Source organism: Canis lupus, chromosome 28 (assembly GCF_003254725.2).
Source record: "Canis lupus dingo isolate Sandy chromosome 28, ASM325472v2, whole genome shotgun sequence".
Classification (NCBI taxonomy): Eukaryota; Metazoa; Chordata; class Mammalia; order Carnivora; family Canidae; genus Canis; species Canis lupus.
In genome coordinates, this window is record NC_064270.1 from 9269835 (window position 1) to 9297359 (window position 27525).

Here is a 27525-nt window from a genome sequence, read left to right on the forward strand (position 1 = left end):
TAGGATTTCCACTTTGGCAATTTTTCAACAAGTTAAACACAGAGTTACCATATTACCCAGAAATTCCACTCCTAGGTATATACTCAAAATAAATAAAATCTTTAGTCCACACAAAAGCTTGTACATGAATGTTCAAAGCAACATTAATCATAACTTCCAAAAAGTAGGAACAGCCCAAGTGTCCATCAACTGATGAATAAAATGTGGTATATTCATACACTGGAATATTATTCATTCATGCTACAACAGGAACCTTGAAAATATGCTAAGTGAAAGAAGCCAGACAGAAAAGGTCACATATTGTATGATTTCATTTATAGGCAAATCTATATATAGAGGAAATAGATTTGTGACTGCTAGGAACCTGGGGAAAGGGGAAATGGGAAGGGACTGCTAATCAGTATGGGCTTTTTTTTAAATTTTTTAATTTTTTATGACAGTCACACACACACACACACACAAGAGATAGAGAGAGAGGCAGAGACACAGGCAGAGGGAGAAGCAGGCTCCATGGACCAGAAGCCCGACGTGGGATTCAATCCCGGGTCTCCAGGATCACGCCCTGGGCCAAAGGCAGGCGCCAAACTGCTGCGCCACCCAGGGATCCCTTTTTTAATGTGATGAAAATGTTCTGGAATTAGTAGTGATGATTACATAACTGAAATATACTGAAATACCACTGAATTGTATACTTTAAAAGGGTGGCTTTTATGATATGTGAGTTACATTTAAATTTTTTTGGTAGGGCAGCCCCGGTGGCGCAGTGGTTTAGCGCCGCCTGCAGCCCAGGGCGTGATCCTGGAGACCCTGGATCGAGTCCCACATTGGGCCCTCTGCATGGAGCCTGCTTCTCCCTCTGCCTGTGTCTCTGCCTCTCATTCTCTTGTGTCTCTATGAATAAATAAAATCTTTAAAAAATAAGAATTTTTTTTTGGTAGAGGCATAGAATGGTTTCATAGCACAGGGGCACGGAAATAAGCATGTGAATAAAGAAATAGAGGGACCAGATTCTGAGAACTTGTAGACTGTCAGGAGTAAATTAGATGTGCCCTACTCCATAATATGGAATGAATTGTCACGGAAGTTTTTTCCTCTTTAGGAAGCCCAAACTGGAGACCCTAAATACTCTAATAGCTTTGTGGTCTGGTTTGGTACAGGCCTCTTGGGAGGCAGGGTTGCTGATTAACATTAACATCTACATAATGGACTCTAGTGGGAACCATGCCATCAGCATTCCAGGTCCCAACTCCCCCTGTGCATAATTTCCCTCTTACAGCAGCACTTCCTCCTAGTTTGGTAATAACTGCTATGAGAAACTTGCCACTTTCCTGCAGGGAAGTAGGTTACTTTCAGAGTACTTTGGAATGGGGCAAAAACGATAAACCCATCAGAGATGGTGTTTACAATAGCACTGTAACTTAAGATTTATTATAACTAAGTATATGCTTTATTAAAAGGCAATTCTAGATTCAGATCTTTACTATGTTGTAAAAAAAAAAAAAAAAAAAAAAGTAGACTATTTTCAGTTCTCTCTGCCTGGCTTTCAAGTCCCTATATGATGAGCTCCCATGTTATTGACCCCATCTTAGAGTCTATTTTGCCCATTCAGTGTTTCTACTATAGTCACTTTAGGCTCCCAACCCTCTGGCTCCTGGCATCACCTCCACCCTCCCAGTCTCCTTCCCAATCTCACCTATCCTGCTATATTTAGCTCTAATCCCAGGGAAAGAGCTTAAGGACTTTGATCTGAATGCCATTGTGCTATGTATGGACATTTTTTCCTTCTTTTTAAACCTCATGCACATAGATAAGTAATCATGAGGTGATCACATGTCAGCTTCTGTGTGCTGCTGGAATTAGCACAACAAAGCTCTCAGTTTCATTTCTACTCACCACAATGGAAGGAAGGAAAAATATAGAAATGGGTAGTAGGATCAATCATTTGCTAGCAAAAAAAGGAGGCTGGGATTCCTCAATCATTTTGGAAACTGACCTGAAAGAACTGTTTTCCTTACTCCTGCCCAGGCAAAGAGTGTGGCCCAAGGGAGTAGGGAGGGGCCAGATGGAATCTATAGCCAGCAGTTTTCTGTTCCTAACAGTTACTCTTAAGTCCAGAGGGCATCTATTCCCAAATTCATCTGGGGGATAGCGGGAGCATGTTCCTTTTTATGCTGGGCCTAAGTGTGCCTATGAGCAGATGGATGAAGATTTTGCAAAACTTTAGTCAGGCATAACAAAACCTGAAGGGCTGGAGGAAGGGCTCTTTAGGTTCTTCCTAGCTTGATAAGTAGAGAACCTAATGTGTACTTGGTGGTCTGCAGAGTCCTAAGCAGAGAGCCCTAACAAAGATGATGTTTTTATTGCTTTTCAAAAATCTCTTCTTTCATATACAAACATTCCTTCAGTTAGGTCCTCTGTTATTTTAAATGTTGTCCTCTGGTCACAAGCAGGTACGGACCCATTTAGCCAAGATAAGCAGGCTGTCTTAGAACTTCCCATAGGGAAAATTAAAAAACTGACTCTCCTTGTTTCACATGGTATCTAGCTTGAGAACTCCAAGCACTAAGAGACACAGGATAAGGACGGGAGAGGCTGAGCCTTTTTGAGAGTCTACTCCTCTGCTGAATGCCACTTTGAAGGGGAAAAAGAAGTCGAATGGCAGTTTCCAGTCTATTCTAGGTTGGCCCCTTGGAGGCTCTGGCTTCTGGGTAATGTCCACAAAGGTCACAACAGTTGTCAAAGGTACTTCTGTTACTTGTTGGTAATCCTGTGGGAAGAAAGTCCATGACAGGTCAATACTTTACATAGCTCTCTAACTTAATTGTTTTTTTTTTTTTTTAATTTTTTTATTTATTTATGATAGTCACAGAGAGAGAGAGAGAGAGAGAGGCAGAGACACAGGCAGAGGGAGAAGCAGGCTCCATGCACCAGGAGCCTGATGTGGGATTCGATCCCGGGTCTCCAGGATCGTGCCCTGGGCCAAAGGCAGGCGCCAAACCGCTGCGCCACCCAGGGATCCCGTCTAACTTAATTGTTATTACTTTCTCTGAGAAAGACCCAAACCAAATTGTTCCAAGCAGGCTATGCCTTTTTCTCATATTGGTCCTTTGTATGTAGTTCTCATTCTACGATATATAGGGAACAAATTTCTTAGCAGTAGTCCACGACACTAGAACTGTGAATAGCTACACCTACATAAAGGGCGAAAGACTGACTCTAGCTTCCCCCAAATGGGGAGTTGGCTGATATCAGAGAGGCCAGATGGTAGAACTGATGCTGTTACATGCTTAGCAGCTTTGCCTTATCAAGTCCCAAAAGACTACAGGCTCTGAAGTACACATGTGGAAATAATAGTGGCAATTCTATTCCATCTTCAATTGTAGAAAGAAATGTGAAACTTCATGGAAAAACAAAGAACTCCATTATGTAGATAAAAAGCCCATCAGCTTCACAGAATTTCGGGGTTAGAAAGGATCCTCTCAAACGCCCAATGATTCAAGTCAAATGAAACAGATGCTCCTGGAAGAAGGGACCTTATCAAGCTGATTCAAGTATTTGATCTAATATGTATCACTTTTGGTAGATACAGTTGTAGCCTGATAACTAAAACAAGTTTATCTAAAATGAATTCTTTTTGTTTTGGCTCTGTGGTCACCAGACTTCTGATTATAATTCGACAGTGAATAACTATCTTGCTGAATAGGAAATGAGTATTTTCTCCACTTACCTTTGTTTACCCTGATGCTACATATTGCCTGTGGTCTTTGGCAACAGTAAATACCAAGCTCTGGAAACACAACTTTGCCAGGAATAACCTTTCTAGGTACTTAAAAAAAGATGGGTATGAAGCCAGTGCTGTGATAATCTTACATGTCATATTAAGACATTTTTTTTTTTTTAAGATTTTACTTATTTATTTGAGGGAGAGGGGGAGGGAGAGAGAGAGAGAGAGAGAGCACACAAGCAGGGGGAGGGGCAGAGGGAGAAGCAGACTCCCCACTGAGTAGGGAGCCTGACGTGGGGTTCAATCCCAGGGCCCTGAGATCATGGCCTGAGCTGGCAGATGCTTAACTGACTGAGCCACCCTGGAGCCCCTGGAATCCTTTTTTAAAGCTGTGAATTTCTGGACATCTGGGTAGCTCAGTTCTTGAGCATCTGCCTTTGGCTCAGGTTGTGATCCCAGGGTCCTAGGATGGGAGTCCCACATCAGGCTCCCTGCAGGCAGTCTGCTTTACCCTCTGCCTAGGTCTGTGCTTCTCTCTGTGTGTCTCTCATGAATAAATAAAATCTTAAAAACAAAAACAGTGAAGTTCCTAAGATACTTGGCACAAAAATAATATAGCTTTTGAGGCACTGAAAGAACCACATGCATTCTGGGACAGTCAGCTTAGGTTAAAACTGAAAAGGCAATCCTGACTCTAGCTAGGCACGGAAGACTGGCTGAAACTAACCAGACAAAGAAAATGGGGAGGCCAGGATTTAACATGGTGGCAGGTATGAAGTAGGGACAGAAAGTGGCTACTACGTGATACCCTCTCAGTGTGATCAGGCAAGTACCCCTTCCCCACTTCAACAAGAGATTGGACAATTTAAACAAGAGAAATTCTGGATTTAGGGACATTGGGCATGAAGAAGAGCAGAGCAACATATAGAGCTAAACTTAGGAAAATTATTCAGTATAATGAAATCCCTTCCCCCATCTAGCTCCAAAATGCTGACAGATGGGGCTTTAAAAAAAAAAATCTATATCTATATCTATATATATATAATTTATTTATTTGAGAGAGAGCATGAATGCACAAGAAGCAGAAAGGGAAGAGGGAGAGGGAGAAGCAGGCTCCTGCTGAGCAGGGAGCCCGACTCGGGGCTCAATCCCAGGACCTTGGGATCATGACCTGAGCTGAAGGCAGACACTTAACTGACTGAGCCACCAGGCGTCCCTGATAGATTTTTTTTTTAAAGATTTTATTTATTCATAGAGACACAGAGAGAGAGAGAGAGAGAAAGAGAGAGAGAGAGAGAGAGAGAGAGACAGGCAGAGACACAGGCAGAGGGAGAAGCAGGCTCCATGCAGGGAGCCCGACATGGAACTTGATCCCGGGTCTCCAGGATCAGGCCCTGGACTGAAGGTGGCGCTAAACCGCTGAGCCACCAGGGCTGCCCTGATAGATGGTTTTATATCCATACTTGTCAGTCAGGAATCAAGAGGGTCTTTTTCTGGAGAAAATGATCCATTTCAGCAACAAGTCAAAAAGATGACATCTGGCAGTTCCAAAACCCAAAAGCAGCTGCACCTAACTGCCCTACTGTGAAGGCCACCAGTCAGCAACTTTCATTCATGATCACAGAGCTTTCAATGAGCTTAACAGCTTACTCTTATGTTGGACAGACAGCTAGAGGTTGCCAGATGTGTGGGGGAAGGTTCTCACATTAAAGAGAAAAAGTATACCAAGTGAGCAGAAATAAATAAACTCAGAGGAAACAGACAAGGAAAAATAAAGATGAAAAGTTAAGATCTTTATTTTTTTAAAGTTTTATTTATTTAAGTAATCTATAACCAAGGTGGGGCTTGAACTCACAACCAAGAGTCATGAGCTCTTCCAACTAAGCCAGCTCAGTGCCCCAGATCATTAAATTTATATAAGAAAAGGTTATTATGAAATGAAACAAAATAAGAGCTCTTAGATTTTAAAAATGTGATAGAAAAAAATCAGTAAAGAAGTTAAAAAAGAGGGGTACCTGGGTGGCTTAGTGGTTGAGCATCTGTCTTTGGCTCAGGTCATGATCCTAGGTTCCTGGGATCAAGACCCACATTAGGCTCCCTGCAGGGAGCCTGCTTCTCCCTCTGCCTATGTCTCTGCCTCTCTCTGTGTCTCTCATGAATAAATAAATAAAATCTTAAAAAAAAAAAAGGAAGTTAAAAAAGAAAGGTGGGAACTCTCCTCCTAGAAAGAACAAAAAAGTAAAGAAATAGACAATATGAGAGAACAGAAAAAGATTGGAAAACCAATCTAGTGACCCTTTAACAGATTAACAGGAGTTACAAAAATAGGGGAGAAAACTGTGTGTGTGTGTGTGTGTGTGTGTGTGTGTGTGTGTGGTTAATTACTAAACAAATAGTAATAATTGAAAATTCTCAGAGCTTTCAGTATAAAAATAATCCCCCAAATTGCTTGGCATAATGGAAAAAAAATGAAGAAAAAAACCTACCCAAGGTGTAACATTTTAGAAGCTTCAGACTACTAGGAGCAAAGATCTTAAAACAGCTTTTGAATGGTACTGAAAACTAGAAGACAATAAAAGAATGCCTTCAAATTATGAGTGAAAATCATTTCCAATCTGGAATTCAATCTAGAATACCTGATCAAATAAGCAATCATAATTGATATAACAGTGATGATGATAGTTGAATAAAGCTATCCTTAGACATGTGAATTAAAGAAAATGTGCCTTTTTTTCAAAGAAGTTATTAGATTTTGAGCTCCATCAAAACAAAAGAGTAAACCAAGAAGGAAAAAGTAGTGCCCAATAAACAGTGAATCTAACACGAGACGCAAGAGGAATTCCTAGAGTGACAGGAAAGTTCCATAACAACTGGTGGGCAGTAAGGAGTTTATACTACACCAGGTAATGGAGGTTGCCATGAAGAAAATATATAGGAAAAGTAGAACTGATAGTATCACATGGTAAGTTGAACTGCATTGAGAGAAATTTTACAAAGATATCAGAGAGTGTGAGACATCTTAGCATTTAGCTCAAAGAAAACTAAAGAAATGAAACGGGATAATTACTAATTTCAGAAGTAAAAAATTTCACAAAAATTTAATGACTTGGTTCAGCATATTTAGGTAATCATAATAATGAAACACAATATTGATTTAATAAAATATTTTTACTTAACATACATTGGGAGTGTAGTGGGAGGAGGAAAAAAAAGAGCTAAACTCACCAAAATAGAAGTCCATAAATTACCTACAACTCATAATTCAAGAGATAATCATTCAATATTGCTTAGAAGCAAGGCAAGAGGGAATATAGCATTTTATTTTTTTGTTAAGAGATCCTCTTTTCTGGCATTTCCTTACCTTAAAAACATATATATATATATTATTTTGATAAATTATACAACTATTAATTAATTTGATAAATTATAGCATTATCTAGCATTAGTCCAATCTGCAGGGGAACTCGGAAATATAAAGTAGGTTTCACAGTCCCAACAAGTTGTATTATCCCAATCCAAAGCAAGGGGGCTGAGTTTTTCTATGCCTGCATCTTTCAGGCATTGGTTAAGGGCCATTTGGGAGATGTATATTTCCAGGCACTTTACAGGCAAAGTGGGTTCAAGCAGGGTGAAAGCAGTTTTCTACAACAGACATAACAAAACAAAACAGAAAGGGTTAGAAAACCTCAGGCATACCCACTAAAGTTAAAAAAGGAGGGTGAAAAACAGAAAAATAATTGCAAAAAGCAAAATTATTTCAACAGGGTATGATATGCCCAAACTGAAAACTATCCATTATCATTGGCTCATTCTTCCTCAACTTCCATGTCCTAGCAGTCAAGTCCTATCTGTGGCATCCCTAACTCTATCTACTTTCTGCAGCCCTCACAGCTCCCACCTGGGCCTATGTTATCAGTATCTGTTGATGAATTTTTTGTAACAGTGTTTCTAAATTTTACTTCAGTATTGCCACCCTGCACCTTCTGTAAGGCAGGGATGATATCTACTTGTTTACCATGCATCATACCTAGAGCATCAGCCATAGTACTTGGCACAAAGTAGGCACTCAATAAAGATTTTTTTCTTTGACAAATGAGTAGAGGTATTTTTGGAGAAAAGGAACTAATACAAAGTAGCAAGAGGTAATAAGACACAAGGAAGAAAGTATGCCATAGCTATTTAATAGTCAGCAATTATAGACTGACCCTTTATTCTCCTCATAACACTATAATTAGAATCCCTAAAGGCTGTGCCTCCCTCCCTCCTTCTTTCCTTTATTTATTAATTTAAAGATTTTGTTTATTTATTCATGGGAGAGAGAGAGAGAGAGAAAGAGAGAGGCAGAGACACAGCAGAAGCAGGCTCCATGCAGGGAGCCCAATGTGGGATTTGATCCCAGGACTCCGGGATCATGCCATGAGCCAAAGGCAGACGCTGAAACCGCTGAACCACCCAGGCATCCCTCCTATATTTATAAACTAATATTTCAAGTGAAATGTTTTTTTTCTTCATGTATTAAGAATATTGCCTCCATAATTGTGTGGAGGTTTGGAACAAATACAGTCTAGTAGACAATCCAGTAATTAAAAGGAACTTGAATGCACTTGCCTGGTCACTGGATACTACTGAATGTTATTGATCCATTTTAGATTTTTTTTTTTAAGATTTATTTATTTATTCATGAGAGACACAGAGAGAGGCAGAGACATAGGCAGAGGAAGAAGCAGACTCCCTATGGGGAGCCTGATGCAGGACTTGATCCCAGGACCCCAGGATCACAACCTGAGCCGAGGGCAGATGCTCAACCACTGAGCCACCCAGGTGCCCCTAGAATTTGTGTTTTAGTATCACAAGAAGAACAAGGTTGTTGTTGTTTTTAAAGATTTTATTTATTTGAGAGAGAGAAACAGAGAGAGAGAGCAGGGAGGGGTAGAGGGAGGGGGAGAAGTAGACTCCCCGCTGAACAGGGAGCCAGACTCAGGGCTCAATGACAGGACCCTGGGATCATGATTTGAGCTGAAGGCAGACATTTAACCCACTGAGCCACCTAGCTGCCCCAAAGAACAAAGTGGCTTTTTTTTTTTTTTTTTAAGAACAAATGTGTTACACATAAATTCTGAAGTACCAAGTTTTCTATTTGCTTTTCAAAAGTTATATATAAGCAAAATTAGAGAATTCATTCTAGTGAATGTGTAGCAAGAATACTGGAAAAAAAAAACTCAACCCTCAAAGTCTGGTCATATGTCTTTTATCAAAACAAACAAAAGACACACAGCCAAGTCAGCACATTTCTTTTAATGTGGATCCAGTTCTGTTCTGTATGGTTGACTTATTTCTACTTAAATGATAACATTTTATGATGTTTACTTTGGAAATTACTACCAATAATTTTGTTTTAACACTTTGTAAGGTTTCTTTTTAAGATTTTATTTATTCATTCAAGAGAGATACAGAGAGAGAGGCAGAGACATAGGCAGATGGAGAAAGCAGGCTCCATGCATGGAGTCTGAGGCGGGACTCAATCCGAGGACCCCGGGATCATACCCTGAGCTGAAGGTAGATGGCTCAATCACTGAGCCACTCAGATATATTAAATTAAATATTTAATAATAAATATTAAATTTTGATAAGATATATTAAATTTTGATAAGACGAATACGTCAAATTTTTTAGTTTTATGGCTTATGATTTTTGTTTAAGAAATATCTGCCTACTTCAAATCTACAAAGACATTCTCCTGTGTTTCTTTTAAAAGCTTTATAACTCTGGGTTTCATATATAGGTTTATGATGCAAGAATAAGTACTTTTTGTGTATGGAGTCAATTCCTTTTTTCCCCAATGTTCATCCAGTAGTTCTAGTTTTATTCAGTTGTTTGTTTGTTTTTTTAAATCCTTTTCTCACTGAATTTATTTGGGGATCTATCATTGGACTCTATTTTGTCTCACTGGCCTATTTCTATTCTTATACCAGTACCACTCTATCTGAGATTTAGAGTATATTCTGTAATAAATAGAGTAAGTCCTCCAACTTTGTTCTTCTTTTTCAAAGTTGTTTTAGTTAGTCTAAATCCTTTGCATTTTCATGTAAATCTTAGAAGCAGGCTGTCAATTTACGCAAAAATGCCTGCTAGGATTTTCTGTGGTTTGCATTTATTTTATAGATCCATTTGGGAACAGATATTTTAATGTGAGGCGTCTTCTCCATGAATATGGCATATCACTTCATTTCTTAGGTCTCCTGGAATTTCTCTCCATGTGTGTGTTGTTTTTTTAAATATTTTTATGTATTTATTTGACAGAGAGAGTAAGAAAGCACAAGGAGTGGGAGCAGCAGAGGGAGAAGCAGGCTCTCCATTACACAGGGAGCCCAACGCGGAGCTTGATCACAGGACTCTGAGCTGAAGGCAGCTGCTTAACCGACTGGGCCACCCAGGTGCCCCTCTCTATAATGTTTTATAGTGAACAGACCTTTTGCTAAATTGGTTCCAAAGTATTTTATGTTTTTTCAAGCTATTGTAAGTGAAATTGAATAAATTCATCTTTAAAGTAACATCTAGTTATTTCTAGGTTTTTTTCTAGTGACCTTAAGTGTATCACACACACAAAAAATTTATTACAAAAGCAGCAAATCATAATGTAAAAGTTAAGACTACTGGTAAGTAAAAATGGGAAATAAAAACACCATATTTCCACCTTTAAGAATGCCACTATTAACATTTATATCTTGACTTATACACACAGACATCCATATATGTTTTTAGCCATGTGAAATCATATTGTGCAGGCAGGCTGTTTACTAACCAACTTAAAAAAAAAAAAAAGAAACTCTACCTTTTCTGTTAATAATATTTCTTTCTAAAATATAGTCCATACTCAAGTTTCAGAACTCTTCCAAAATGTGATTTACAAATGTTTGTCCAGGGGATCCCTGGGTGGCGCAGCGGTTTGGCGCCTGCCTTTGGCCCAGGGCGCGATCCTGGAGACCTGGGATGGAGTCCCACGTCAGGCTCCCGGTGCATGGAGCCTGCTTCTCCCTCTGCCTATGTCTCTGCCTCTCTCTCTCTCTCTGTGACTATCATAAATAAATTTAAAAAAAAAAATTAAAAACAAAAACAAACAACAAAAAAAAAAACAAATGTTTGTCCAAATCAGAAACCAATGAAAAAAAAATGAACTGCATCTGATTGTTTTATTCATGAGTCTCTTTTAGTCTAACACAATTAGGTATGATGATTTCTATTACAATGATTAGAACTTATTTAACTACAAAACCTATTATAAAGGTAATTTTCCTCAGATAAGTACATGATCTTTAAGAAGGAAGCTGAGGGGCACCTGGGTGGCTTAGTGGTTGAGTGTCTGCCTTTGGTTCAGGTCGTGATCCCAGGATCCTGGGATTGAGTCCTGCATCGGGCTCCCCGCAGGGAGCCTGCCTCTCCCTCTGCCTGTGTCTCTGCATCTCTTTCTGTGTCTCTCATGAATAAATAAATAAACCTCTTTATAAAAAAATAAAAATAAAAAGTAAGCTGATATCCATTGTTGACCCTATGACTTAATGAGAACTAATGATTTAAATAAAGTGAAATTAAGGAATAATAATTTCTGAAAAATAATGAATTATTTATGTACAGTATTCTGCTAGACAATGTAAAATTATTTCTCCATATTTTCTTAGGGCCAAATATATATTTGAGGGAGAAGCCAACAAAAAATTATAAATTCCCTCAGTATTTTAAAGATGTCAGTGAAATAAGATTTTCAAATGAGTTAAAGAAAACAAATATGTTAAAGAGTAAATGTGGTTCAACATCATGTATCAGGGAGATATCTCAAGGGGTTATACATTTTAACATATAGAACAGTGAGCATAACTTTCACAAGTTCTTAAAAAAAGATGTAAAAAAGAAAACACTCAGTGAACTAAGTAAGGTTCTTCTATACAGGTTATTAAGAACTACAGAAGAGGGGGCACCACTGGTGGCCCAGCGGTTTGGCGCCACCTTCAGCCTGGGGCCTGGTCCTGGGGGCCCGGGATGGAGTCTGGCATTGGGCTCCCTGCACGTAGCCTGCCTCTCCCTCTGCCTGCCTGTCTCTCTCATTATCTCTCTCTCTGTCATGAATTAAAAAAAAAAAAAAAAAAAAAGAACTACAGAAGAGGGATGTCTGGGTGGCTCAGTGGTTGAGCATCTGCCTTTGCCTCAGGTTGTGATCCTGGGGTTCTGGGATCAAGTCCTGCATCAGGCTCCCCGCATGGAGCCTGCTTCTACCTCTGCCTGTGTCTCTGCCTCTCTCTGTGTGTCTCTCATGAATAAATAAATAAAGTCTTAAGAAAAAAGAAATACGGAAGAGGGCCAAGTAATTCTATAGTCTTATCATTCATTAAGAGATAGAGGCAAATAGTGCTTGATTGAAAAAGGAAGACTTTAGTGACAAACTTTACAGGCTCTCACAATGATCTAACGGTGGTGATATTCTCCAAGACATCAACAGGTAAGAGAAATAGAACTCCTTACTAATCCAGCCACTTCCTAGCCCTTTCCCTTATAGCAATTATCTCTAAAATCAGTAAATTTCATTCTTATTTTGTTTAGTGTTATCTTTCCTAATATAGTTCTTAGCCTGGTTTTAAGAAATCAATAAATCCCTTGAAACTATATAAAGGACATTGTACGTTTGCGTTTTTCTAGCAGAACAGCTTTCAACAGATTCTCAGTGGAGTCCGTAAGATTAAAAACCTTTATGATAGACTGGGGGGTAGACTGGCAATTATACTAGCATATGCTATGACTGATATATAAAACACTGCCAACTTTTAATTATAATTAATAAAATAAATTATTAAATAATACAATATAATTAGCTTTAAAATGTAGTCAGAGATGTATTTCCTAAAGGTGTTTTTCTTTTTTTTTTTTTTTTTAAGATTTTATTTGTTTATTCATGAGAGATAAACAGAGAGAGACAGACACAGGCAGAGGAAGAAGCAGGCTCCATGCAGGGAGCCCGACGCAGGACTCGATCCTGGGACTCCTGGATCAGGCCCTGGGCTGAAGGCAGGTGCTAAACTGCTGAGCCACCCAGGGCTCCCCCCTCCTAAAGGTGTTTTTCAAATTGCAAATTGTGATCCTTTAGTGTCTAGCATTAAACAAATAACAAAATCAACTACAACAGAATAGATAATATCACACAGTGCGTTGCATAAAATAATGTTTTCTAAAACTTTTGTGTCAGTTTTATATATGTGTGTGCTATAATGTGGGTTGTGTTGTAAAATATATTTCTTACCATGGGTGACAGCCAACAAAGACTGAAAAACACTGCTCTAATGCCTGCTTATACCTTTGATTTTTTTGCTTGAAACCTTTTTCTTCTTCTTTTTTTTTTTTTTTAAGATTTTATTTATCTATTCATGAGAGACAGAGAGAGAGGCAGAGACACAGGCAGAGGGAGAAGCAGGCCCCATGCAGGGAGCCCGATGCGGGACTCAATCCTGGGACTCCAGGATCATGCCCTGAGCCGAAGACAGGCGCTCAACCGCTGAGCCACCCAGGCGGCCCTTGAAACCTTCTTGATACACTACTTCTATGGAAGTTTGGAACCAAAAAAGTTATGATGATAAAAATAGCAGTGATGATATGATTAGCAATATTTACTGAATATTCACTATGTGCTAGGAAATTTGCTAAGTGTTTTATGATCTCATTTAATCTGCACAATCCAATGAAGTATTATTATTAAACTCCATTTTATAAATGAGAAAATTTAGATTTAGAGAAATAAAATAACTTGATTTAGATCTATGTCTGACTGACTCAATGCCCATGCTCCCTAAACTGCAGACAATAGGTCTCCTAGATAATCTAAAAAGCTTGATGATCCATTTAAAGATAAAGATGAACTGAATATTAGATCCTGTGATGCTACATTGTTCTTATCATTCACTTGTTTTGGTTTTGACTGATCCAGAAACTCTGCAAAAGTAGTTGTTTTTTTCTAGAGATAACTTTCTTTTTAAATTAAAAAAAGTTTATATTCAGATAGCAGACATATTGTATCTTATTCACTCCCAAACCTTTTTTTTCTTTTTTAAGATTTTATTTACTTATTCATGAGAGACACACAGAGAGAGAGGCACAGACACAGGGAGAGGAAGAAGCAGGCTCCATGCAGGGAGCCTGACATGGGACTCGATCCTGGGTCTCCAGGATCACACCCTGGGCTGAAGGTGGTGCTAAACCGCTGAGCTACCTGGGCTGCCCATTCATTCCCTAATTTAAAGATCCCTTTAAAGGCTCAATTAGTATAAATTATAAGCAGCAGAGTACTATATTAGTAAATCCTATTTACTTCATGGGTTTGTTGTGAGAATGTAACATTTATTTTATTATTTTATTTTTATTTATTTTAAGTTTTTTTTTTAAGATTTTATTTATTTATTCATTCATGAGAGACAGAGAGAGAGAGAGAGAGAGAGAGAGAGAGAGAGAGAGACAGGCAGAAGGAGAAGCAGGCTCCATGCAGGAAGCCCAACGTGGGACTCGATCCCAGGTCCCCAGGATCAGGCCCTGGGCTGAAGGCGGCGCTAAACCGCTGAGCTACCTGGGCTGCCCTGTAACATTTATTTTAAAAGATTTGTAGGGATGCCTGGCTCAGCAGTTGAGCATCTGCCTTTGGCCCAAGGCATTGGGGTCCCGGGATTGAGTCCCACATCGGGCTCCCTGCATGGACCCTTGGGGACTTTACAAAAATTTTGCTACTTCACTTTTTATAGTGAGAGGAATTTAAACTGTTTCTAATGCTACATTGGTACGATGAAGTCATTCCGATAGTTCAGTTCAAATTTAACTGACCATTGAGCAGCTCCATTCCAATGGTCATAAACATAAATGCTTACTGCTCTAAGCAGATAACCCGAATGAGAGAATGGGATGGTTAAGGGTGGGTAGGCATAGGTTGTGTGAAAGGGGCACTCTATTTAAAAGTGGAAACCATCATTTGATGACAAGAAATTTATTCATGGAAGACATAGAGAGAGAGGCAGAGGCAGAGACACAGGCAGAGGGAGAAGCAGGCTCCCTGCAAGGAGCCCGATGTGGGACTTGATCCTGGGTCTCCAGGATCACATCCTGGGCTGAAGGTGACGCTAAACCCCTGAGCCACCCAGGCTGCCCTCCTTTTATATTTATAGGGGTATGGCAACTTTCATGACTGTGAGTTTCTCAAGTTAGCCCTTAAAGTGAAGATTTTTGTATAGTAAAAATTCCCTTTGCAAAGCCTTTAAATCATCCTAAGTAAAGGACATGATTTTGTATATCGCATACTACCTCTCAGTAAGTTCGACACAGTTAATTTTTGTTCCCTGATTGGAATAGATATTGTCTTTAGTTATACATGAATGAAGCACAGCTGAAATTCTCAATTGTCGACCACTTAAGCCAATAAGATGTGAATGACTGTAAGGTGATTTTGTAGAGGGGGAAAACTAACCAAAAAGCTAACCTCTACTAAATACTAGAAAATGATAACAATGAAAACATCTACACAAGAAAGGCACTGGGTTGCTTCTATGCTTAAGAGAACCAGAGATTCAGAGAGAAAAAGAATAGTCCTGTGGGTATCTTCCTAAACTATACAGGTTCTTCCAAATATACAGTTTAGAAAAACAAAACAATATATTCAGTGTAGAATCTGTAACAGATTAGAAGGGTAGAATCTATTAGAAATAGGGCTATTTTATTCAGTAAACCAATACAGAGAAAAATGGAATGCTCTCAAAGGTTCTGGTAACCTGAGTATTAACACTATTTGTAGGTAAGAGCTAAGGTACTCAACACTGTTGTAAGAAGGAGCTAAAGATATTTTATTTCTGGCCTACATGTAGTCTCTAGTTTATTTATTTTCTGTGATGTCAATGCAATGACTTACAGGTAATAATTTTGATACTAAAATCAAGGCAGATGTTAATACATATCATAAATAACAGGTAGATGTTTACTACATAGTAAAATTATTTATTTTAATGGAGTGCAATCGGTCATGAATTGATGACTATAAACTAGCCCCAGCAACATCTTTAAGCTATCAACAGACTCAGAGACTTTGACAGTGTGTGACTGTCATAGTGAATGCATAGTTAGGGAAAATGTTTTCTGTAGTTAAATCAACTGGTATAGTAACACTGGTATGATAATTGAAAAGAAATTAACCTATACTATACTAGGTTCAGGAAATTAAAAGAGAAAACAAACTAGGGAAAAGGATATAGACTGTATTTATCATGACAACATGCTAATTTCAATAACTAGGCAGGAAGGATTGACTTAAAGAGTTATTCAGCTCACTCTAACCAAATGTTGGCTGGCAGCATAAACTGGTTCTCATTGTTAAAGTGGTCTGCTTATCATGTAGCTGATAAGACAATCTGGGTATTGAGAGGCTTAGTGGTCCTTTATGAGCCATGACTTACCTTTATGGATTGGCACCGGTATAGGAATCGGGTTCCTGACACATGAGCTTGTGGGTTGGACTGGAGGCCTATATACGCCCACAATACCTGGATCTCCAGGGAAACTGGTATGACACAGCAGGAAGTACAATGCATAGCCTGTAGAAGGGTAAAGAAGCATCTGCTTGAATTGCTTGCTGATGATTGCCTATAGTCAGTTACCATGCATTAAGTAACCATTGTTTCTTTCTTTTTTTTTTTTTTTAATTTTTATTTATTTATGATAGTCACAGAGAGAGAGAGAGAGAGAGAGAGAGAGAGAGGCAGAGACACAGGCAGAGAGAGAAGCAGGCTCCATGCACTGGGAGCCCGACGTGGTAACCATTGTTTCTTAAACATTATATGTAACAGAGAAAGTAATAGGATTTAGAGAAAAGAATGCAGAAGTTCACAATAGATCATATCATTGTCCTGGATCTTAACAAATTACTATTCTAAAATGGGAATGACTATTATAGAGATTTAAAAAATGTGAGTTCACATACAATGCTTATAAGTAGTGCTCCATGAGTGGTGCATAGTCAGTGTTGTGGAATGCCAGGAGTAACAGCCATTTCTGGTTGAGGATGGCTTCGTGGGACTAAGATGAGTAATGTTTGACTAGAAGAAATGGTGATTAAAGGAAAATTCAGGTAGAAAGATGGCATATAAAAAGGTGTGCAAGTAGAACAGCACATGATGCCATGGAGGGACAATCATTGATTAATCTGAGTAATAGTTACTGAGTGTATTCTATGTGCCAGGCATGATGAAGGCACTGGCCTTGAGCAGACCACTTGAGTAAAGCAAAGGATTTGGACACAGAAGCAGTGAAAGGTTAAAGAAGACATTTCAGAGTTTGATAATGAAGTCCAACCAAGCAGTATGACTCTAGGAGGATTAATTCCAAGAAGTAAGAAGGATTGACAGAAGTGAGTTACTATAACTTAGCAGATACAAACTATCCTCAAATATGCCTGTGTTTTTCCAGCCTCATATTTTTTTTTTTTTAAGATTTTATTTATTTATTCATGAGAGACACAGAGAGAGAGAGAGGCAGAGACACAGGCAGAGGGAGAAACAGGCTCCATGCAGGAAGTCTGACGTGGGACTCAATCCTGGGTCTCCAGGATCATGCCCTGGGCTGGAGCCGGTGCTAAACTGCTGAGCCACCCGAGCTGCCCATCTTAAACCTTTTTATAGTAAGGCTCAGATTCTGGCAAGAACATATAAACTAGGAATGGGGGAGACAGATCATATTTAAGTTTACTTTATTTATTTTTAAAGATTTTATTTATTTATTCATGAAAGAGAGAGAGAGAGAGAGAGAGAGAGGCAGAGACACAGGCAGAGAGAGAGGCAGGCTCCATGCAGGGAGCCTGACATGGGACTCAATCCCGGGTCTCCAGGATCAGGCCCTGAGCTGAAGGCGGTGCTAAACTGCTGAGGCACCTGGGCTGCCCCTTAAGTTAATTTTATTCAGGAACTATCAAACTGTTTCTCAAAGTGGCCACACCATCTGCAGTTCTGCCAACAATGTGTGAAGGTTCCAGTTTCTCCACATTATTGACAGCACTTGTTAGTGTTTGTCTTCCTAAGTATAGCCATCCTAGGGATGCCTGGGTGGCTCAGTGGTTGTCATAACAGTGCTGGTGAAGGGGAGAAGGGCACTTCCAAAATAATCACTAAGAAGAAAGGCCTTTCAAAGTCTAAACCAAAACTGAAAGGTTAAAAAATATAAATTGATATCTTTCACAATAGAAAAATCAGTATCCACATGGCAAAAGACCAAAACCAAAACCAAACCAGAAACAAAGTCAAAAGACAAATGACAAACTGGAAAAAAAAATCTGCAAATCATACCACAGAAAAAGGTCCATTTCTCATTTCCTGTAAATAAGACTAGTAATTCGATAAAAATGGGCAAGGAATATAAATAGATAATAGTGAATAAAATACAAACTGTTCAACTATATGTCAAAATAATCTTACAGTAAGAGAAGACTAAGACTATACTGGGATACTATTTTTCACTTATGAAAAAAGATTAAAAAGTTTCATGACATAGTGTTGATGAGAGTAGAAGGAAAAAGTGGTCTCACAGATGAATGATGGGACTGTAAATTTTATGTATGGGTAATAAACTGAAATTATTAAAAATTTAAATCCATATACCTTTGATCTGGCAATTCTAGAAGTTATCATATAGGTTTATTCTCTAATGTACAAAATGGTGCCTGAACGAGGTTACAAAATACAAAATGTCGCATTGTGTATAATAGCAAAAGACTGCAAACAACCTGAATGTCCACCAAAAACTCTGGCTAAAAAATTCTGGTTCATCCATGTAGTAGAATACTATGCAGCTATATTACCCAAAGAATGAGGACACAGATTATGTACTGATAAAGAAGAAACTCTAAGATCAAGTGGAAAAAAGCAAGGTAGCAGAGCAGTGTTTATGATATTATATCATTTGAATAAAAAAAAGTACCTGAGTATTTACTTGTGTGACTATGCGGGATCTAATTTCAGTTGTCTATGTGGGAGGGAAGAACTATTTGCGAGAGAGATTTTTATTTTGTACTTTATGAATTTTGAGCCAAGTGTATGCATTACTTATACAGAAAAATAATTTAAAATTAGAAAGGAAAATTAAATTTAGTATGGCTGACTAAAGTGAGGAGATAGGGGGTAAGCAAAAGAGAAAGAAGACAGACTAGTACAGTAGATTTACTTATTTCACCTGGGCTGGTCAAGAGATATACCTGTTAAAATGGATCTAGAGGCCACCAGAAAAATTAAAAACAGAAATAGCTAAGTGCGGCTCTTTCCATGGCAGGGGGTCTTGGGGTTTTTATTCTTCATTTAATACCATTATACATGGTTTGATTTTTTTAACCTGATAATGTATTTTTATTAAATGTAAATATGTAAACTTTTATAACAGAAAGAATACAATTTCAATCTGAAAGAATCTGTGTTGACCATCATTCAGGAATATAAGAGAATATTTGAAATACATATGAAATAAATTTTTCTCTTATGAGTAAGTTGATTTTGAACCACAGAATAATCTCTACCTTCAAGTATTTTTCTGCCTTTAATTTTTTTTTCCAAGTAAGGAAAATAAGTTAGGTATAAACCTAACCTGAAATAATGACTTCAAATGGGCATGATTTCATGTATTCTTCCTTTTATGACAACTATATTATCTTCCTTCTATGAGAGTTACATCATCTACAGAAACAGGGTTGGTTTTAATTTTAATATCCATAGTTTACACACAAATGGGGAAAGTGAATCTTTGTGAGAATGTGTATTTCTCTCCTTACTGAAACACTGCAGTTCCTGCTGAGAATCCGCATCCACTCTCTCTTTTGGGCTGGGTCAGCATTACCAAAGATGGCAACATGTTCTGGGCTGGTCTTTCCATGAAGAGTCTCATAAATCTCCTGCTGTAAGTGGCTGCAGTCCATCTTTTTCAACCTGAAATGAAACACCACGGAGGCTGGAGTCCCATGCTAACATATTAATCCAAACATTAAAAAATAGTATTATAAAATAAATTGGAGAAAATAATCCTATTAGATAAAAAAGACGGTCAGAAAACTTTTAGCAATATTAATATTTTTTTATTTTTTATTTTTTTAGCAATATTAATATTATTTAGATTATAAAACTACTTCTAACTAGCACTGTCATTCAAAATATAAAAGTTGTTACATCAACATATTCCCTACAGAGACAAAATTATGGGAAATGATGAAGAAGCAAAGAATTACCTGAACTTGCATCCAGATATTGCATTCACTCCAAATTGTACTTCATGTCTCTTAACAGAGCAAATTCCATCACCCTTACTTTTCATGAGGGTGATCTGAGGTGGAAAAAAATGGTCAAGGAGAGTATAACGGAATAAAAAGAAGGCAGACTGGAAAATCTATGCTCTTGTTTCCTTAACACTTTATTTTACCAATGTCATAACATTGTTCAAGTCACAAATTTTTTTCCCTCTAGTAATTAAAAAACACAGACAGTAACTGTTCTCCCAAAAATGGCTAACCACATAGCAGTATATAAATATTTCATTAAAGCAAACAGAAATGAGTCATGATCCTTTACCTTCAGCCAGTTTAACATGCATCTACAGCCTTTGTTTAGTAACAATTCTGAAAACATAGTTTATTAATGGTTCGGTAAAGAAAATCCTGAATATCTACAAACTCAGGGGACCTCAGAACTGCGAAACCCAAAAGATCAGCAGCTGCAGCTTTTCTCATTAGGCTGCAACAGGCTACCCAGCTACAAAAAGGATACAGAGTGACTTATATCACCAGTTAGGGCCAAAAGTGGCTTCCCAACAATATAGCCAGGATTCCCACTTCTAAGACTAGTAAGAGAAGCAGCTTTGTTCTGTTGAAAAGCCTGCAGAAAGAGTGAAAGAAAGGCCCTTACAGAGAAAAGCATGCTCTCCCACCTTCCACTGCTTGGCTTCATACCCTTCTTTATGGCAATGAAGTAAGTTAGCTGCACTGAACACTCTGGCTCCCTTCCACAGTTAAGCATACTGCAGAAATTTCTTGCAAAGCTTCTGTATTTTACTTTTATTCACTAAAATAGATTGTGAGTGATCTGAAAATTGAAATTACTACATGCTACTTCTACCAAGGATTACAACCAAGGATCAACCAACTCCGTTTCTCCAAAATTACTATCAATTGAGGGCTATGTTCAGCCTGGATGAAATAAGAGGAATTTAAACATAATTTAAAATATTTTTTAATGAACTACAGATGTTCCAGAGACCAACTCTGAGAGACATGAGATTTGGTTGATCATTTGAGGGCAGAGTTGAGAAGAAACCAGATTCTGCTGGGTTCAAAAAGAAGAAAGCCAAAACATAGTGATCAAGATTGGAAAGTTAGATTAAGTGGGAAATGAATAAAATGTCTAATGCCATCACATTATATTTTGACATATTCATAAATACATACAGGCAAAAATTCATTATAAGCACATAAACTCAAATGAGAAATATAAAGAGTAAAAGTGAAAAACAAACAAAAACCTGCTGAATGCCCAGAAATATGAAAAAAAGCTGGTTTAAGAATTTCTGTGGGAGGTTCACTGAATTTATGATTCAAAGCGACTTATTTAAAGAACAAGTTTGGATTTGAGACTAAAGTCCTGCTTCATTGGGGGGCCAGATAATCAGAGAAAATATTACTGAATAAACATTGTTGAATCTCTATCACTTGCAGTTAAATTATCAAATACTAAATGTTGAGGCCTCAACTAACAAACTGAACTAGGCCTTCATGTTCTTTTTTTTTTTTTTTTAAGGCTGGGCATGGATCCCTAGGCCTTCATATTCTTAATCTATTTTTCATGCATCATAGAAGCACAGGAACTATTTCTAATCCAGTATTTCCTCCCCTCTTAATCCCCTATAGAAAAAGGGCCCTAACCCTGAAGCGAATGAGAAAGTGTTGCTGTAAGGAAGTGCCTGGCTTGATAGTCAGGTTGGTTTGTCCAAAACTGACAGAGACTTTCTGGATTCCCAAAGTCCCATTGGTTTCTATCTCATAGATGACCTGAAATACAAAAGTAGAATGAATTAATAAAAATTATTCAATGGGCCAATTATACAGATTTTCTGTCTTGAAGAGTTTTATTATAACTGAATGTGAGGGTACAGCATAGTGACTATAATTTACAATAGTATTATATACTTGAACGTTGCCAAGAGAGATCTCAAAAGTTCTCATTGCAAGGAAAAATGTATAACTGTGTGGTGATGAATATCAACTAAACTTACTGTGGAAATCATTTCACCATATATGTGTATGTGTATATATGCATGTATGTGCGTGTATGAAATCATTGTTTTGTACATCTAAAACTAATATGATGTTATATGTCAATTATATCTCAATTAAAAAAATAACTGAATGAGTAAAACTAAACAAGTAATCTTAAAAATGCCAAACACAAATACCATGAAAAGATAGACTATGTATTATATCTACAGATGTAAAAAGAGACTGGACAGAGCTCTTTGAAATGGTTCATGGGAGAAATTCATTTATGATAAGAACTGAAAGGGAAGAGAGATGAGTTTTGATTGTGTGCAGAGGTGAGTGGAGAGGGAGCATGGACAGCTGGTTTCCTTGGCTCTCCAATGTCTGAGGATGAATGAAGATAATAGCTGGAGATGGGAGTCATAAGCAATTAAAGGTAACATTAGATTTCTAAGCACTCTTTAAAATGATGCTTAAGGTTATTCTTCCTCCTGCAGGGTGATCAAAAGGGAGAATGGAGGACAAGAAGTTGACTCTTCTATTTCAGATGATACTAATTTTGTTAATAGAAAAAATGTAATAAGAGCTACAATAAACTGCAAATGGGTAAAGAAAGAAGAGTCAGAAGTAACTGTAATATTTTGGACATGAAATACTGGAGGATGGTAGCAATGGAAACTGAAACATGATTAAGGAAGAAGGTGATGGGCGCAATTCTTGACATGTTAAGTTCCACACACAAAAATTCATGTGGGGTTGGTCTGGTACTTAATAGAAGATGAGGCACTTCTGATAATGTTGATCAACATCAGTCCAGAATCTGAGGTCAGCATCCTCACCTGGGAAACCACATTCTGACAAGTGTTTCCAGACAAGAGAGGAGAACCAGCTTGTGAGACAAGGGTTACAGGAACCTGGAACTAGCAAGGGAAAAGAAGCAAATCAACTGAAATCGAAAGCAGTGTTTTCTCTCCTAGCTACATATTACGCTGAAATGAGTATTTTTCATTTTTGATCACCGCCTTCCTCTCTCCTTCCATTGCCAGCCTACACCTTAAGATAAAAAATCATTACTTCTCAAAACCATATTTCTCAGAACATTAATTCTACTACATATAAAATTAAAGTTCCATGGTCAAATAAATTTCACAAATTTTTGTGGGTTTTTTCTTAACTTTTTATTTTAAGTAATAAAAGTCTACACTCCATGTGGGGCTTGAACTCACAACCCCAAGATTAAGAGTTGCAAGCTCTACTGATCCAGTGAGGCACCCCCAATTAAATTTTAGAAATATCATATCCGATATTCCCCTCTTGGAGAGTATCAAGTCCCTTTAGCACAATAAAGACTCTAGGAAGTCCACGCTATAGTATTTAATTTTACGTAACCCAATGTTTCACAAACTTATCTAACATATTTTATTTCATGTGGTGCTTATTAATCATATAGAACATACACGGGAAAACAATGTTTTGGATTTGCACTTAACAGTTTGATACATCACACATAATAGACTTCCTTTCACAATTACAGTCCAGACTGAAATTGCCTCTGATGCAAAGGGACCAAATAGTCTTCTTCCTTTTCCCTGATAAACAGTGTCTTACCTTCATATTCTGCAGATCAGTCATACCTCTTGGAACCTAGAATAAGAGGACAGCAAGAATCATGAGTGTGCATACACCTCAGAGAAAACCTCCAGGAGCTTGTGGTTTCACATGTGGGGAGGAAAAATCAACATATTAGATTCTTCTCTTCTGATTCTTCTTTATACTAAAACGCTATGAGTAAAGCTGAGGGGAGGTTGGGCAGCAACACACCTACTCTGAGCAGAGCTCTACTTGAATGGCAAAAGCAAGAGGTTTTGGTGAAATAGTGAAATGTTATACCCTGACACTCTCTCAAGCCAATCTCATTAGCCAGGAGGATAAATCTCTTAACCCAGATGTGTATCTCCCACCTCTTTCATCTTTCTTTAGATGGGGCTTCTGGGCCCAGTTTTTTATGTAGTTCTTAGGCATTCTGACTTTCAGTTCAGTGCCTTTTCCACAACCCAATAGCAGAAAGCATGCTGACTTTATATCCCCAATGGTGACGGCAGGGAGGGAAGGGATACCACCTTCAAGACTGTGAAGTTATAGTAAGAGGCAGCATTGAGAGCTGGATCTGAGGTGCAGCTACTTGTCAGATTCTTGAAGAAGCGAGCACACGTGGTACTTTTACTCTCCAGGAAACCTTAGAACAGAAAGAATTAAGGGAGTGATAAAAGAGAATGCCTATTTTATTTTTATGAAAAGCAATCTCTTTCTGTCTTTTTAAACGGTTTCTAAGAAAGCCTATTTTAAATAGCAAAAAATTGGCACTTCTGTTTGAGACTCACCAGCAGGATTGCTCTCAGCACAGAACCCCCCAGCTCCAACTCCTGCAGGCTGCCTCAGCAAGCTGATTACAGACCACTCGGGGAAGTAAGTCAAAATGGGGTCCCCAGCCTGAACAAAGTATGGTAGAAATTTATTCACAGTGAGCTTGGAATGAACGCCACCAGAAAAGAAAAAGTAGAAACAAAATTAACTCAAGGGCTTGTGAATGTGGATAATACTGTCTTCTAAAAGAGCTGACAATGGTTGACCTAGTTGAAGGGGCGGGGTACCTCAAAGACACCAGGGTCAACTGTCAGCCATGAGGGAAAATACACATAACAATCCCATCCCTATCTCTAGGCTCACCCTGTAATGAGGTGGTGGGGACTGGGTTTGGATTGTTGAAGTGAACGATCCCCCTCCAAACTCTGTAGCCAGGGCCTCGAAGTGGGTTGCGTTGACCTTCTGGAGCTTCTGGAAATAGTTTAATTTTGCTGAAATGTTTTTTTTTAAGAGAAAAATAAGTTTAGATAAAAGAAAAACATTTATTTAAAAATATCTGGTACACCAAGTAAATGCTTTTAAAAAGTATCCTGACTGGGGCATAATACACACACAACAAAGTTTGCAAATGCACTCATCTTAAGTGTAAATTCAAAAGAATTTTTACATATTACTATACTTTTATTCTTACTACTCAGATTAAGTTTTAGAACATTTCCGCAGAAGACTCGGTAACACTCCACTTGCAAAGATAAAAATTCTGATTTTATCACCTACTACATATGTAATATGTTAAAAGAACTATTGTTTTTTATTAAGATCTAAGAGGGAGCAGGGTCCCTGCATCTCCCTCTGCCTGTGTCTCTGCCCCTCCCTCTGTGTCTCTCATGAATAAATAAAATCTTAAAAAAAAAAAAAAAGGATCTAAGATAAGAATATGGCCAATGAATGCCAAGCAGTTCCAAGTGCCTAATGCCAGGAAAGTGAGTGATTAGCAATCTGTGATGAAAACAGAAGGTCCAAAATTGCTCACATTTGCCCCATACCAGATGAATCTCTAGTACAACAAAATAGTACTGTTTCTGTCAGGACATGGCAAAGCTGGAGTTAACATTCAATCTGTCTTCTCCTTCCTGCTTCTTTTAAACTTCAACTCGCCATTCCTAATAATGTTTCCATCTCTCAAGTATATGAATTGGTTTATATTTTTCTCCTTTCACTTCATACTTTCTACATTTAAAATTTCAGACACTCCAATGAGGTATATTCTGTAACGATTCTATAACTTCTATTATAACAGTATAAAAATCTATTCAAGTTCCTGCAGCCATCTCCTTACAGCTAACAGGAATGACTGAAATTAAAGTTCTGTATGGGTTTTCTGATCCACAGCCAATAGGGCATAAAAAATCGCAAATGTTCACTAATAAAAGAGAGGGGGCAGGTGGAGAGGTAGAAGAGGGCAGATGACAGAAACTCAAAGACAACAGAAAAGTTTAAAAACAAAAATCCAGACACAAAGCCAATTTTCAACAAATGTTAGGTAACAAGAAGAACAGCCAACACATTTCTACTCACAGTTGTTCGCAAGGACACAAAACTGCTTAATTCCACTTGAATCCATGAAAACCCTTGAAGGAAATGGGGAATTACTCCTGAAGATAAGAGAGTTGTCCACACACATCCAACTTGAAGACCTGAGAGTAAACAGGATGAAGAACAGACACATTTAGAAGCGGAGCATTAGGGATCCCTGGGTGGCGCAGCGGTTTGGCGCCTGCCTTTGGCCCGGGGCACGATCCTGGAGACCCGGGATCGAATCCCACGTCGGGCTCCCGGTGCATGGAGCCTGCTTCTCCCTCTGCCTGTCTCTGCCTCTCTCTCTCTCTCTCTGTGACTATCATAAATAAATAAAAATTAAAAAAAAAAAAAAAAAAAAGAAGCGGAGCGTTAGGGATCCCTGGGTGGCGCAGCGGTTTAGCGCCTGCCTTTGGCCCAGGGCGCGATCCTGGAGACCCCGAATCGAATCCCACATCGGGCTCCCAGTGCATGGAGCCTGCTTCCCAGTGCATGGAGCCTGCCTCTCTCTCTCTCTCTGATGTGACTATCATAAATAAATAAAAATTAAAAAAAATAATTTAGAAGCGGAGCGTTAGGTCCAAAAAGGTGCGGCACGGCGGACCGTCGATGTCTAGGAGAAGCCTCCTCGGGCAGCCATAGGACAGCAAAGAGGTCCTGTTCTATCGGACAGCCCTGCTCTAGAGAATCCAAGGGGGAACTTCACTCCTGGGAAAAACCAAAGTAATTCCACTTATAGAAGCGGAAGCGGGGCGGGAGGCAGGAAAGGCAACTCTTCTTAGTTCCAGATATGACCTATCCTAGGGTCCCAATCTCCTTTAGTATTCATCCGGCACACGGCAGCTCACCTCACGCTGCCTGGAAGGCAGAAGGAAAAAACCGTTCTCGGGTGCAGAAGATAGCAGTCCTTGTCGCAGCAGCAATTTATGTCGCAGGTACCAGGAGTCAAGTCACAGACACAGACAGGTAAGGCTATGAAGACAACGCAGAGCAGAGGATGGGATGAGGGTTCCCAAACTTCCAAGCGCGAACCCCCTCTGCCGACAGCCCCCCTCCTCACTCTGCGGAATTCACTTTGTCCACAGAATTTTATCTCTAAGCCAGTGGTTTCCATCCCCACATCTCCTCCCCTCACCTGGCAACAGGTGTACGGTCCCATTCCCAGGTGCAGAGAGGGTCACGGCCGTAGGGCCCAACGTAGAGATCCCAGGTACAGGCCACGGAGTTTCAGACCCCTCCGAGGAGGACTGAAGGGTCCCGCCCGGCGACCCCGGCCCCGCGTCCGAAGGGGTGGGCACAGGCGCTGAAGGAGAGGAAGCGGGCTGAGGCCAGACGCCCCCGGGGAGCATCAGGAAGAACACCTGCAGCAGCTCCAGCTGCGAAGTACACATGGGGCGAACTGCACAAGGGGCAGTCGAGACCCCCACGAGTTTAAAGTGGGCCGCGGCGGTCGCCAGGCGCTCGGCTAGAGGGTGGAGGGGAGGAGGCGCATCTCGTGTGACGTCATCCGCATGCATCCGCTCATTGGCTCAGAGCGACGGCCGAGAGCTCTTCAGCCAATAGGAAGCGG

General features: G+C 39.1%; 1 protein-coding gene across 3 annotated transcripts; it reads right to left on the reverse strand.

Annotated features, from left to right (window-relative positions):
• TCTN3 (tectonic family member 3) lies at positions 1–27451 on the reverse strand. 3 transcript variants are annotated; one of them, XM_025466700.3, is made up of 14 exons: positions 27091–27451; positions 26804–26927; positions 25956–26074; positions 24741–24868; positions 24395–24503; positions 24134–24249; positions 23622–23657; positions 22853–22933; positions 21681–21806; positions 20530–20637; positions 19995–20089; positions 19545–19698; positions 16192–16329; positions 1–2767 (listed from the first exon to the last, which is right to left on the reverse strand). In XM_025466700.3, the coding sequence occupies exons 1-14, from the start codon at positions 27344–27346 to the stop codon at positions 2531–2533; spliced, it is 1827 nt and encodes a 608-aa protein (XP_025322485.1). In that variant the 5' UTR covers positions 27347–27451; the 3' UTR covers positions 1–2530. The 3 variants fall into 3 exon arrangements, with proteins under 3 accessions (XP_025322485.1, XP_025322487.1, XP_025322486.1); XM_025466701.3 differs by lacking the exon at positions 1–2767 and adding an exon at positions 6874–7366; XM_025466702.3 differs by lacking the exon at positions 22853–22933.
• Between the last annotated feature and the right edge of the window lie 74 nt (positions 27452–27525).

What these genes read in the sequence shown, in the direction of transcription:
- TCTN3 (XM_025466700.3), bottom strand. Translation starts at nt 27,346, where the DNA reads ATGTGTACTTCGCAGCTGGAGCTGCTGCAGGTGTTCTTCCTGATGCTC. An exon ending in GACCGTACACCTGTTGCCAG is followed by an intron (nt 26,928 to 27,090) that starts GTGAGGGGAGGA and finishes TTGTCTTCATAG; the next exon opens with CCTTACCTGTCTGTGTCTGT. An exon ending in CTGGTGATATAAGTCACTCT is followed by an intron (nt 20,090 to 20,529) that starts GTATCCTTTTTG and finishes TTTCCACCTCAG; the next exon opens with ATCACCCTCATGAAAAGTAA.